Source organism: Pavona decussata, unplaced genomic scaffold (genome assembly GCF_977016875.1).
Source record: "Pavona decussata unplaced genomic scaffold, jaPavDecu1.1 SCAFFOLD_168, whole genome shotgun sequence".
NCBI classification, from domain to species: Eukaryota; Metazoa; Cnidaria; class Anthozoa; order Scleractinia; family Agariciidae; genus Pavona; species Pavona decussata.
This window is the reverse complement of record NW_028145579.1, coordinates 657,501-669,723: the sequence shown is the minus strand read 5'-3', so window position 1 is coordinate 669,723 and position 12,223 is coordinate 657,501. Positions and strand designations below refer to the sequence as shown.

The following is a 12,223-nucleotide window of genomic DNA, read 5'->3' as shown; positions in this document are numbered from 1 at the left end:
AGGCTGAGCAAGGAAAAAAACTAAATAAAATAAATAAGTAAAAAATAAAACGAGTGAAATCCGGTGGGCTGATTATAATAGTAAGTCCCGCAGAGTGACAAAAATGTATGGGGCACATATTGTCAACAGAACTGCCTGATTGGAAAGTTAAGTCATTTCATTTAAGAAGATTTGTGAGTTCACAAATAGACGCATAAACACGAAGTGACCAAGCTGGGACCGCGTAATTTGTTGCATTTTCAAAAATGAGGTGTATAATTGGCCGCAGAATAGACTATAATAGGATAGGTCTTCTGAGAACATAGCAATATCTAACTAAATTACCCTTCCTTCCCCCCCCCCCCCCCCATGGGGGCTGGGGTGGAGGTGTATACAAAATATTAACGGCAGACTGATCCCAACGGCGGAGGTGACGAGCTTGAGAGAACAAACAACAAAAGCTAGGATAACTGAAATATATTTGTTTTTTAAAAAAACAAATTTTTTTGCCCGATATTTCGGTTTGCAATACAAACCTTCCTCGGGGGCTGAACGAAAAAGAAAAGTGAGAAACATAAAAGGATCGTTACAAAGAAGATTTAAAATATGAAATGCGTGACAATGATTGGTTGTTTAGGACTAAGTTACAAGTGTGAGACATGTCATTGGCGTGTTCCGTCACGTCTATTTATACCAAGAGGGTGCAATGTTTTAGCTTTGTTGATTAAATGAGCTTCACGAGCCTTTCTAACTGAGTCACGTTTGCTGCGTATAAGTTCAAGCGGGATTAGTTGGACGTCGTTGATTGAGTGGCCAGGTTGGTTGAAATGTAGCGAGACAGGAGTAGGGTTGAGTAGTTGATGGTGATTCAGGATAGATCTGCGATGCTCCCCGAAACGTTCATTAAGTTTGCGCTTTGTCTCCCCAATGTATTGGGAGTGGCACTTCTTACATTGAATTAAATAGATTAGGTTTTTGGAATTGCAAGATATGTAGTCAGTAATTTTGCGTGATTCGTTAGTGTTGAAAAACGTGTAGTTCGTTTGACCTTCTTGGAGAAATGAGCAAGTTAGGCATCGTGGGTGGTTGCATTTATGAATTCCAGCGGGTTGTTGATTGGAGGGCTTGTTTTGAGGTAGCTCGGAATGGACCAGGAGATCACGTAGACTTGCGTTACGTTTGTAGGCGATAACTGGTGGATGAGGGAAAACTTGTTTGCAGTTGGCGGAGGACTGGAGGATGTTGATATGTTTTTTCACAATAGATGAGATTTTGGGAAGAGCAGGATTGAAGGATATGACGAAGGGTGTTCTGTCTGTTTTTGTGGCTTTCTGTTCTTGTGGCTGTAGTGTTGCGTGACGTGGGATGGCTCGTACGCGATTTGCATCTTTTTGTAGGGAATAGCGGCTATAACCACGTTGGACCAGGTGCTTGATGAGTTCTTCGCTTCGTTTATCAAAGAAAGCGTCAGTAGAGCATATGCGACGGATTCGCAGGAAAAGGCTGAATGGAATAGTTAGTTTAGTGTGGTTCGGGTGGCATGAAGTTTTGAGGAGGTATTGATGCTTGTCTGTGGGTTTTGTGTGGAGATCTGTTTGGATGTGGTTGTTGCTGAGGTGGACTTGGACATCTAGGAAAGGGAGTGTCTGATGAGAGGAATTTGAGTATTCATGGGTAAATTTGATACTTGCGTGAATAGAGTTTAAGTATCTGATGAAATCTTTAAGGTGTTCCTCTCCTTCTGTCCATATCATAAAGACATCATCGATGAACCTCCACCAAACGAACGGCTTGAGAGGAGCGTTTTCAATGGCGTGTTGTTCAAATTTACCCATGAATAGATTAGCGTATGAAGGTGCCATGCGGGTTCCCATAGCTGTCCCGTGTACTTGTAAATAGTGTTCGTTGTTGAAGGAAAAGTTGTTCATTGTAAGAATCATTCTTATGAACATAGCAATATCTGACTAAATTACCCTTCCTCCCCCCCCCCCCCCCCCCCCACTGTCGCGCAAGGCTTTATCCGGGTGCCGTTAAAGTCAAAGTCAAATAAATAACTTTATTTATACACAGCATTCTCATCAGTTACACTAAGTACTACTTATAAAAATGCTAGTTACAAAATTCGTAATATAAACTATTTAAACCTACAATAAATAATGGTAATTGAACTGAGTGGAGTGCAATTTGGTCTGAAATCATACGCGTGATTTCAAAATCGAACGAGCGCGCAGCGCGAGTTTGATTTGAAATCACAAGTATGATTTCAGACCAAAATTGCACGACACAAAGTTCAATTACCACTTTATTACACCTATTTTGAAATCACAGAGTATCATTGTCAATATTAATATTCTATTTTTGTTACTTCATTTCCATTTTGATGGGCTAAAGAAAGGATGCAATTTAGAGCAAAAAATGGTGCAATTTGGTAATAAATTGCACTGTTGAGAGCCAATCAGATTTGCAAGGATCACCCGTGATTTCAAAATGGGTGTAATAAATTAAGTAAACTGCTTTACATGAGAGCCGTACATGAGAGCTGTACTTGAGAGCCGTTTTACATGCAAAAACTGATGACGCATCAAGCATGAGTTTAGTCAAGTTTTGAGTTTTGTTTTCTCCTGGTTTTGTACAGAAAGTGTACAATACTGCATGCCGCATTAGGATATCATACCACTCATTGGCATCATGCCCAGGCATCATGTTGCCGCTTTTCGCCTTTTGCTGGAACCTATAAACTACAAAAAAAAGGCTGTCTACAGCTTAGGGGGGGGGGTGACCTATGTAAAGAGGACTTGTGTGACGCAGAAGTTACCGAAATGACCTCTATTTATTCAGATTTTTTTTTTTAACAAAGAAACTCTGTCTATGTATCGCGTTGACAGGTGAAGTATAGATTTAAGCTTATTCACTGATATGATGAACATCAGCACCAACAGAAGACAGAAGTCCGGTACATTTTTAAAAGCTCTCACGGCTGTCTGGTGAGTAAACCCATTTACGTTTTCTGTGATCACAACCCCATTTTTAACAATGAACGGTAATTCTTAGCAACATGTTATGAGCATTTCTAAAAATAATACGGTAAAGTAAAAATCGGGCGAGCGTTCAGCGTTTGTGTACTGATTGAAAAGTCGTTCGCCGATCGATTTTATTTCTTTTGTGTGTCCCGGTACCATTCAGCCATGACATTGACACACCAGAAATATCTTTTTGTTATGACCTATTCGATGAATTTTCAGACAAATGGCGAATGACTTAACGAGAGACTCCATATTCGATTGAGAAGTTTTGTAGAACCCAAGAATGTCAGTCATGTCACAACAACGTAAACCTGATGAACAAATGTCGCTCGGCCTAAAAACGCTTAGTTTGCTGTCGGATTAATGTGGGTTAGCCGGCTGGTCAGAGCTCGAGAGGAGAGAGAAAATTTGTCCCGAATGTCTGCAATAGATAAGCAGTTCTTAGAAGCTCTATGCTGGTAAATTTAACTCGAGAGTTTGCGTGACATCAAGACAAACCAGGGCCGTAGCCAGTATGAGGCAAACCGAGGCACTTGCCTCAGTCATTGTTTTTTTTTTTTTCGGGGAAAGTAAGATTTTTTTAAAGGCCGAAAGAAAGGCACTAGCAGCAAATAAATTGACAACAGTTAAATAAATATAAAAAAAATGTTAACGCAACATGGTATTATGTTTAATGATAACGCGAATCAGGTAGTGGCCTGAATTACAGAGACCTCTGCTAGCAAGGAACGTTCTATCTAATATAATCAACAGCTTTTTTCAAAGAAAGCGGTGAGTAGATGCTCTCATAACATGCTTTCAGTTCTTCTCAATAATCGAAACAAAATTTAAGCTTGTTTTGACATTATTTAGCTACGCAACTTTGACCATCTAGTAAAGATGGTGATGTTAGTGAAGAAGCCACGGAGGTGGTGGGAAAGAAGTTGTAGAGTCTGTAGAGGTCGAAAGCGGACAGGCGACAGCGCGACTAAGTGCAGGAAGCTGTTCGCGCGAGCGAAGCTTTAGCGCTCTCCGCAAGTTGAAGACCTGGAGTGAGTTGCATAAAATTTAATGTCGGGCGTAACTGCTAAGGCCAGGCTTTCAGCCCAGTCACATTCAGTATTTTAGCACAGGTTGAATGGCCTTGCATTAGCCCAAGCGAGTCCACAGCGAAATCCCTGTGGACCGGCTCGAGGTTCTACAGCGATGGGATGCTAGTGGAAACAGGTGATTCACGCTGGCATTTAACAGCTAAATTCGTTGCCTTTTAGAAACGAGAACGTCCGAGACCAGGTTTTATGAGCCTGCGAGACCCTACTTTTCACGAAACCACTGGTCAGCCGAACCTGGTTTAGGTCGTTGTTACAGTCTAAGGTCTTCATATAGAAACAAGCCACCAACAAACACATTAAAAAGTCGCATACAAGAACACAGAGCCACTAAAGTAGCATTTAAATAGCTCCCCTCCCCCCCTCCCACCCGCCAAAACAGCTATATCTCTAGATCTATATGTCCTTTAGGGCTCCTAGGGGAATTTTTGTCAAATAAGCTTTGATCCCAGTGTTTTGTTTAAACGTAGCCATCATATTTAAGACCCTAAACAGCTAGGCAGGAAATTCACCCTTTGGATCTTGCCTCAGTCATTATTTTTTTCTGGCTACGGCCCTGCAAACATAACTTATGACATGCATGTGTCTGGGGAGAAATCAATAGTTTGCAGAAGTTGGCCCAGTTAAAAAAACGAATAGTACTTTTGGATCGTTTTGCGCTCACAAAAACAAACCACATTTAGCCATATTTAGTATTCAGTCATCCTCGCATTTATCCACTAGTTGCTGGACATATATTAGTCGCCGGTTCTTCTATTTAACTGCATTTATTTGCAGTCTATTATTTCACATCTAACAATTTACATTTATGCTGATATTTAGCCATAATTACATCTGGGATTTGCTATCCTCCGTTCACCTTTTAAGCTCGATTTCCGCCGCTCCCTTCGGGTCCGGCTTTCCTCCCCTTCCCGAACAGCGGCGCTAGCCTTATTTTGTTCGACGAGGAAGTCGAGATTTAAATAAAGGCGTAACTGTTAGGAAGGTTTTACCGACATTAGCTGTTAGTAAGAAATATGTATTAAAACGCCATTATGTGAGCTGTAAACCGACAAGTGTATTCGACAGGTGTATCCAAACCAGGCCTTGTTCGCTTTGTTCATCTCCTGTTCAATAGCTTGAATTTCTTGCAAAGAATATTTAAACCAGTTAAGGATTCAAACAGACTCAGCATATCTCAGCTTAACTTAGAGAGAGTTCGCCGACAAAGAGAGTCAGCATTTCCTTGCACTGTCTATCTAGATCTTACTTTTAACAATATACCTGTCTACGTGAAGTTTGAATGTACAAGTAGTTCCTTTGTTTAGCATGTGTTGTAGACCACGTCTTTTAGACAAAAGAATGTAGAAACAAAAAAACTCCTGTAAATATATATTAAGCGTTTGTAAATCGCTGGCTTATGTTCCAGCTATGTTCCTGTTACATTGTGGTCACGTCCTGATATGGTGAGTCAGAATAAATTTATGCTGCATGGTGTGAGTTTAATTTAAAATATCGAGTTCCATTTACCTAGATGCCGTGTACCACAACTGTAACAGTGACGCGCTTCGATTCCCCGGGAGTGAGAGTGAGATGCTCTTGAGGTTATCCTTTCCCCCGTTGTTCAGTTGCCGTTAAAGTCGCCGAGTTCCGTGAAGTTCACTTCAAGAGTTGGGTCAGTTGAGCAGGAAAAATCCATGGTCACACATGTTCATTTGTCGGAAGATCTTAGCGGACGAACCATTGGAAAAGTGACGTGAGATGGAAAGGAGGGAGAGGGGGGGCACCTTGCACTAATTATCGTTTTTCTCGCTCACTGCTTGCGCGGATTTGTTGTTGTTGTTGTTTTTTTTTTTACGGCGAAAACCTTTTCCTCGAATGGACATTTCTTTAGTATTGCTGACATTTAAACCATCGCCAGTAGCTTTTAGCAATCAGTAAAGTCCGGTACTGCATGATTTAAAAAAGAAAAAGAAAAGATGTAAAAAAAAACTCGGTGAACGAACTCAACATAAGAATTAGGCTTGTGCTTTAAAGGGGCAGTGTCACTAAACAAAAATTTAGTGTCGCTTTGAATAGCTTAAAACTGACCATATTTGTTTTTCAAACAATAACCCCAATAGTGCACAGAAACTAGTATTAATAGGGAGTTGGCTACGGATGGCTAGGATGGAAATGGATTGCAATTTGAAAATGTTAAGTGTAACCGATGGCAGCGCGAGCGGTCTAGCGCCGCCAACGGCCGGAGTGCACGAGCAATGGCACAACAGACATGAATTCGTGGATGCAAGGAGTGGGCTTAAAAGAACATTTATTACAGTGGAACCCGAAGCTAATTACAACAAAATGAAAAGAAACGAAACGAACTAATACTAAGAAAAAAGATTGTTATAAAAACACGAGAACGTAAAACAGACTATTACAAAAACGGGATTATAAAAAGTAGGAATGAGTTCTGTACATACTTACAACGGCACAAACTCCACTAACCAGAGCATAACTGCCTCTGGGGAGCGAGCTACACAGATCACTTGAACAACACTCTGCTCCACTCACGTCTGCAATAGGTAAATGATAAAAATAACACTTTACACTACTAAACGTGTCACAAAAATATTCTAAAACGATCTTAGAAATAATTGAGAAATTGCCTTTGGGAACTGCAAAGTGACTCGGTCACATAAGCTTTAGAATGTTTTAAGCGTAATAATCGCAAGCATTTTGTATTCATTGCTTCTATTTTTTCTTGCCACCTCAGCACTCGAAAAATAATGTTTTGCAACACATAAAACGCCCGGGTGTTTTTTCTGTAAAACAAACTAATAAGATGTATGTCCTGTCTGAACAGCAAAAGGGCTAAAAATAATATGCAGTTGTGTGCGGCACATAAAGGCGCCCTGCAGGGGGATAATGGTGGATTGCGGAATTCATGTATTCCTCCAAATCCTACATGAGAGGTCCAAGTCACCCTCACCCCCCCCCCCCCTTCCCCCTACCCCTTACCGGGACAAATATTCTACCCAGATAAGAGAGTCAGTTTCTGGTGGGGGAGTGGGAACGAATATTTGATTTTATCAACTGATTTGATAACTAAAGGTAATTTGGCCACCGTACAGAGATTCGAGATCTAAAGCTCTCTTAACGTTCGAATCTCGTTACGGTGACCAATTCGCCAAATTAACTTATCGACTCAGTTGATAAAACCAAATATTCCATTAGTTTCAGTTAATAGCACCCGGGGGGGGGGGGGGAGTCTCATGTAAAGGGGCAGGGATGCTCGTTGTCTCATTTTGGTCTCACTTAGGGTCTTCTAGGCAAAACGCCATTATATTAAGCCGTGAAGGTCTTGTTAAGGGTTGCACGCGAAGAAATGTAAAAAAATATATATGTCTGTGTTTTAGAAAGATCTCTTTTAGGGGTAAAAAAAAAAAAAAAAAAGCTTGGGCCACGCACAAATTGGTCTCGTTTAGGGTTAAGGCGGGGGTACACCCGAATTTGAGTGAAATTTGAAGAGGTTTTAAGAATGGATAGAAGAAAGAAAATGATTTTTGGAACACTAACAGACAGTTGATACCCACGCAAGAGCACCCCGGGTTTCTAGTGGACTAACTTGATATCCGTCTATTAATTATTCTAAACTAAACTTATACTAAATCTTCAATATTTCTTATTTCTCTTAATTTTACTACTCTTTTGAGAAAAACTATCTCCTCCCAAATATACCTAAAAATCATCCAAAAATTTACAAAACACCCCAAAACATTGATTTGTGTAATGAGCATAGGGTTTTTGTATTGCTTGAAACGCGAACAAGATATTTCCGTTAAACCCATTTTAAGTGGCGTGAAAACGGCTTTCGGGTAGACCCCCGCCTTAAGACGAACATTTTCAAGAAAATCCTTGATGTAATCGACATCAACCTAAAAGATGTCAAGAAATCCACGAGTTCAAGACTTCTGTCAGAGTTGTGAACGAAAAAAGTAATTTTATGACGTTATAGGACGAAAACAAGCTTCGCACCAAAACGAGGCTGTTCCTCGTGCACGTCTAAGAAAATGTGTCCCACATGGGAGGGAAAGACGCTGTCGCGTCCTATATAATGTTTTCAGCATCATCAGGTTTTCGGAGCTCCCTCAGCGGGTGGACCGGTGAGGGTGGGACTCTGCAGAGACTCTGCGCCCAGTAACTCTACCCCAATGAGGGGGGTAGGGGGGAGCAGAGACGGGGGAGCATTTTGCTCAAATTATTTTTCATTTTTTTTTATTGTTATATTAACATGTTAAAAGGCGCGTTTTAACTTGTATCTACTTCAAATGGATGTATCTGGCACTGTAAATTCCTCTTAAATGTTAAGAAAGCTATGCTCTTGTCCCCCTTTAAACTCAAATTTCCGACAAGCATCCCCGCCCCTTTCATATGAGAGTCCCCCCCCCCCCCCCCCCTCGCTCGGGTTCTGAACGAAAACTCGGTAAAAGGTCCAACTATTTTTAATTTCTTACAAACACATGCAGGTCTACTGGTACAGAGTATGATTCGAAAAAAGTGTTCATAGAAAGGCAATGGTGGACCTTGGTCAAGAAAATTTAAGTCCTTCGTGGTCTCCTTGCTGCCCTACATCCAGACGAGCCCACAAGCATGACAGCGGCTGGGCATGGGTAGTAGGTACTACCGGTTCGTTGTGTACCGTGCTGGCTATTGGCTGCTCGTACAGTTTTGGCGTGATATATCCATCACTTTTGGACGGATTTAATCAAGGCAAAGCAAAAACAGGTAAGGCGGCCTTGATAAGCGTTTCTTTTAGCCATGCAATGCATGCATGCATGTCAAATGCAAGTTTGAGAGACCTTGCTGAGGTGACTCAGGTTGTACTTTGGAGAATGTTCGCCCCCCAAGAACAGTTTTCTCCTACTTATTAAGTCACAACAAGCAGTAGACCTACATCTTTCAAAAGCTCTATTTTCATTGGACCCTTATTTCCTGCAGCTGCACTGTTTTTAGAGTTGGGAACATTGTTCTGTTGTTCGTTCTTTTGTTCTTTCGACCAACCATGCAAGACGTTGCAAACGGTGCAGATCGCCCCAAAACAAGTTGAATGTTTTCTCATTAACTCTATAATCCCGCCTTCTTAGTTTTTTTTTTTTAACAACAATCACAATCTCCTCGAAATTAAATTGTTCTTCTCGTTACTGTCCCTTCTTTTTTATAAATCGCATCCTTTTCGGTTATTCAAGAATTTGGATAAAGGTCGACAAGTATCGCTTGATTGGATCATTTTAGCCACTGGTTAACTCACCGGACATGCCTACGCATCTTATATACACTTGTACCAGGATTCCCCGGTATAGTAAGAAATCGAACGTATACTGGACATTATACAGTCCTTATTCACTGGTGTAATTATACGTCAGTATATGTTTCCGTACACGTGATGTATACTGATTCATTATAGCATCTTATATTTGTTGTTTGATGCAATGCAACTGTTCTCATCATCACATTCGATTCATACACGACAACTTGTGCGCGCAGAATGCAAAACGTGTCCTTTCAGAGACAACACCGTTAAAATATGTGGACCAATGCGATCTATAAAAATCACTGTTTTTTTTCTGCAGCGTGGATTGGATCACTATGCATGTCTTTAACCTTCTCTTTCGCTCCCTTGGCGGGAAAACTCTGTGATCGCTTCAGTCCTAGAGTCGTTGCTATCCTCGGGGGCCTGGTGTCTATAATAGGACTCATCTCAACTTCCCAAGCGCACAATATATTCGTCATGTACGTCACATATGGTGTCATATTCGCTTTTGGAGCAAGTTACGTTTACACTGCTGTATTTGTCACTGTCCCTAAGTACTTTCGCAAGTGGCGCTCGTTAGCAAGCGGAATGTTGGCAACGGGTCCGGGAGCTGGAACATTTCTGATGAGCCCTATTTTGGCCCTATCCATTGAGAAGCTTGGATGGCGAGGAGGGTTTTTTGTAATGGCTGCTATTATGGGGGTCGTGTGCATACTCGGATGTACCTTCGATCCTAATACTCCAAAGAATATTCTTGACAGAGAATTTCAAGAGTCGAAACAAGGCGAAAATAGAAGGAGGAAACTTTCAAAAAACCGCGAATACCTGATAACGGTTATTGTCACTACTGTGGTAATTCTAGGTAATTCTGTTCCACAGGTTCACATGGTAAGTTGGAAAGATCTACAACCTTTATGAATAGATGTTAAAGACGGTTTCACTTTATGAGAGATTAGGAGAAACGAAGCACTCGGCTAGTTTACAGGTGCACCGTGAAATAAAAATAGAAAGTAAAACAGTTCAAAGAATATGAACATAAAATTAGTAACAACAGTAATACTCACAAACTAGTAAAAATATAGAGTCAACCATAAACTTTCCGCTACTACAAGAGTATGTAAAATGTGTGAAAAGTGATATGAAATATCATATTCGAGTCGCAGTTTATACATTTCCTTGTAATATTTCTATTTATCTCGAATTTGTCTCTAGGCTCGCTACTGTGAAGAGAGAGGCATCAGTTTAAACCTGGCTTCAAACCTCTACTTGACTTTTGGTCTTTGTTCTGCGTTTGCGAGGGTTTTTACCGATCGACTTTGTGACTTCACAACCGTTAACAATCGATTTGTCTATCAGAGCTGCTTGTATCTTACGGGTATTTCTACACTGCTTTGTCCCTTGGCAAAAACGTTTCCACATTTGCTGATTGTCTTCATCCTCTTTGGTTTGTTCGACGGCGCCCAATCAACAGTCGCTAATGTACTGACTATAAACTCTGTGCACGAAGAACAGCTGGCTTCGGCTTTCGGCATATGGCTCTTCTTTCTATCTATTACAATGGTATCTGGACCACCACTCGCAGGTAAATATAATTATCCTGATTATCAAAAACTGGATCATCGTATAATGCATTTATCGAGGGATTTGATTGGCTTAGCGGCCATGGTATAAGAGCCATGATTGTGACACGCGCGAGAAATAGCGACCATTAAATTGACTTCTGGTTGTTCTTGCAAACCGAAATCAGCAAGATCTAGCAATATTTCCTGAACAACTATTCCACTAATGCTTGTTAGATTTGAGATGATTACAGCCAACTCGACGCTACGCGCATCGTTGGCTATTTATCATCTCATATCCAACGGGCGTTCGTGAAATAATTATTAAGACCTGTTAACGACACTTTTTAAGCAACAAAACTGTCTCGGATGATACCTCACCGATCGTCAGATGCTTGCAATAAAGTAAGTCTGCATGTGACAACTAAAAGGGCAAACATTTTAACTATTCTGCGTAAATGTTCTCTTTGGGTACTGCTGTCCCCTCCCCTCGCTCCAATGTTATGAAAATCTAGCCTATGCTGATTGATCATCGTCTTTCTGGTTACCAGGTTGTTGCCGATTCTACGGGCTCATATGCGCCCGCATTCTACATGGCAGGTGGATACATCATAATTGGCGCGAGTGCCTACTTCATGATATACTTCGTCAATAATAAGCCTAATGGCGCTGACATTCTGAACGAAGATCAGACAGAGGTTTTTGTTGTTGTGGAGGAGGTGACAGTTGTGTGAAGAACAAACTTTTATTTCTCAAGAATCTTGGATTATTTCTTTAATTCATGATCACTCATGAAACTCGCGTAACTTAAGGTATGTATTTTTATCTTTTGAAGATCATTAAAGACTTATCATTATCGTTCATGCCACTTCTCCATTTGTACTTGTTAATTGGATCAAGACAAAAATTAAACAGTCTATCCGTTCTCCCAGGCTTGGAAATTAATGGTACACAATAAAACAGAGTCAATTTTACCAAGTCTCTTGGTGTATAAATTGACGAAAATTTAACATGGAGTAATTACATCAACGCTATATCTAAAAAAATGTCTTCTGGTATTGGGTCTATTAAACGAATAAGTCACTGTGTTCCTCCTGCAACTCTACATAATGTCTATCACGGGTAAGTCCAATCGTACTTCGACTATTGTAATGTTGTTTGGGGTAACTGTGCGAAAACATCTGACAAATTACAAAGACTTCAAAACTGTGCTGTCCGCGCCCTTACTCATTCCAGTTATAATGCTGACGCCAACCAACTATTTAAAGAATTAGGCTGGGACAATTTACAAACTCGACG

At 40.7% G+C, this 12,223-nt stretch overlaps 2 protein-coding genes across 5 annotated transcripts in view; one reads left to right on the top strand and one right to left on the bottom strand.

Annotated features, from left to right (window-relative positions):
• Positions 1-390: 390 nt before the first annotated feature.
• LOC146464188 (uncharacterized) lies at positions 391-1,870 on the bottom strand. The gene is made up of 2 exons (XM_085130076.1): positions 777-1,870; positions 391-744 (listed from the first exon to the last, which is right to left on the bottom strand). Exons 1-2 carry the CDS (start codon positions 1,851-1,853, stop codon positions 736-738), a joined length of 1,086 nt encoding a protein of 361 aa, XP_084986202.1. The 5' UTR covers positions 1,854-1,870; the 3' UTR covers positions 391-735.
• A 1,029-nt stretch (positions 1,871-2,899) lies between these two features.
• LOC146464186 (monocarboxylate transporter 10-like) overlaps positions 2,900-12,223 on the top strand; it is a 25,979-nt gene continuing 16,655 nt past the window's right edge. The window contains exons 1-4 of one of the 4 annotated variants that reach the window (XM_085130112.1): positions 2,900-2,967; positions 8,581-8,731; positions 9,685-10,253; positions 10,578-10,947. In XM_085130112.1, the coding sequence (XP_084986238.1) occupies positions 8,629-8,731; positions 9,685-10,253; positions 10,578-10,947 (1,042 nt within the window). In that variant the 5' untranslated portion in view covers positions 2,900-2,967; positions 8,581-8,628. Of the gene's footprint in view, positions 2,968-8,580; positions 8,840-9,684; positions 10,254-10,577; positions 10,948-11,567; positions 11,655-12,223 lie in introns of those variants that run through there. The other 3 variants (XM_085130111.1, XM_085130113.1, XM_085130116.1) reach the window with 3 other exon arrangements.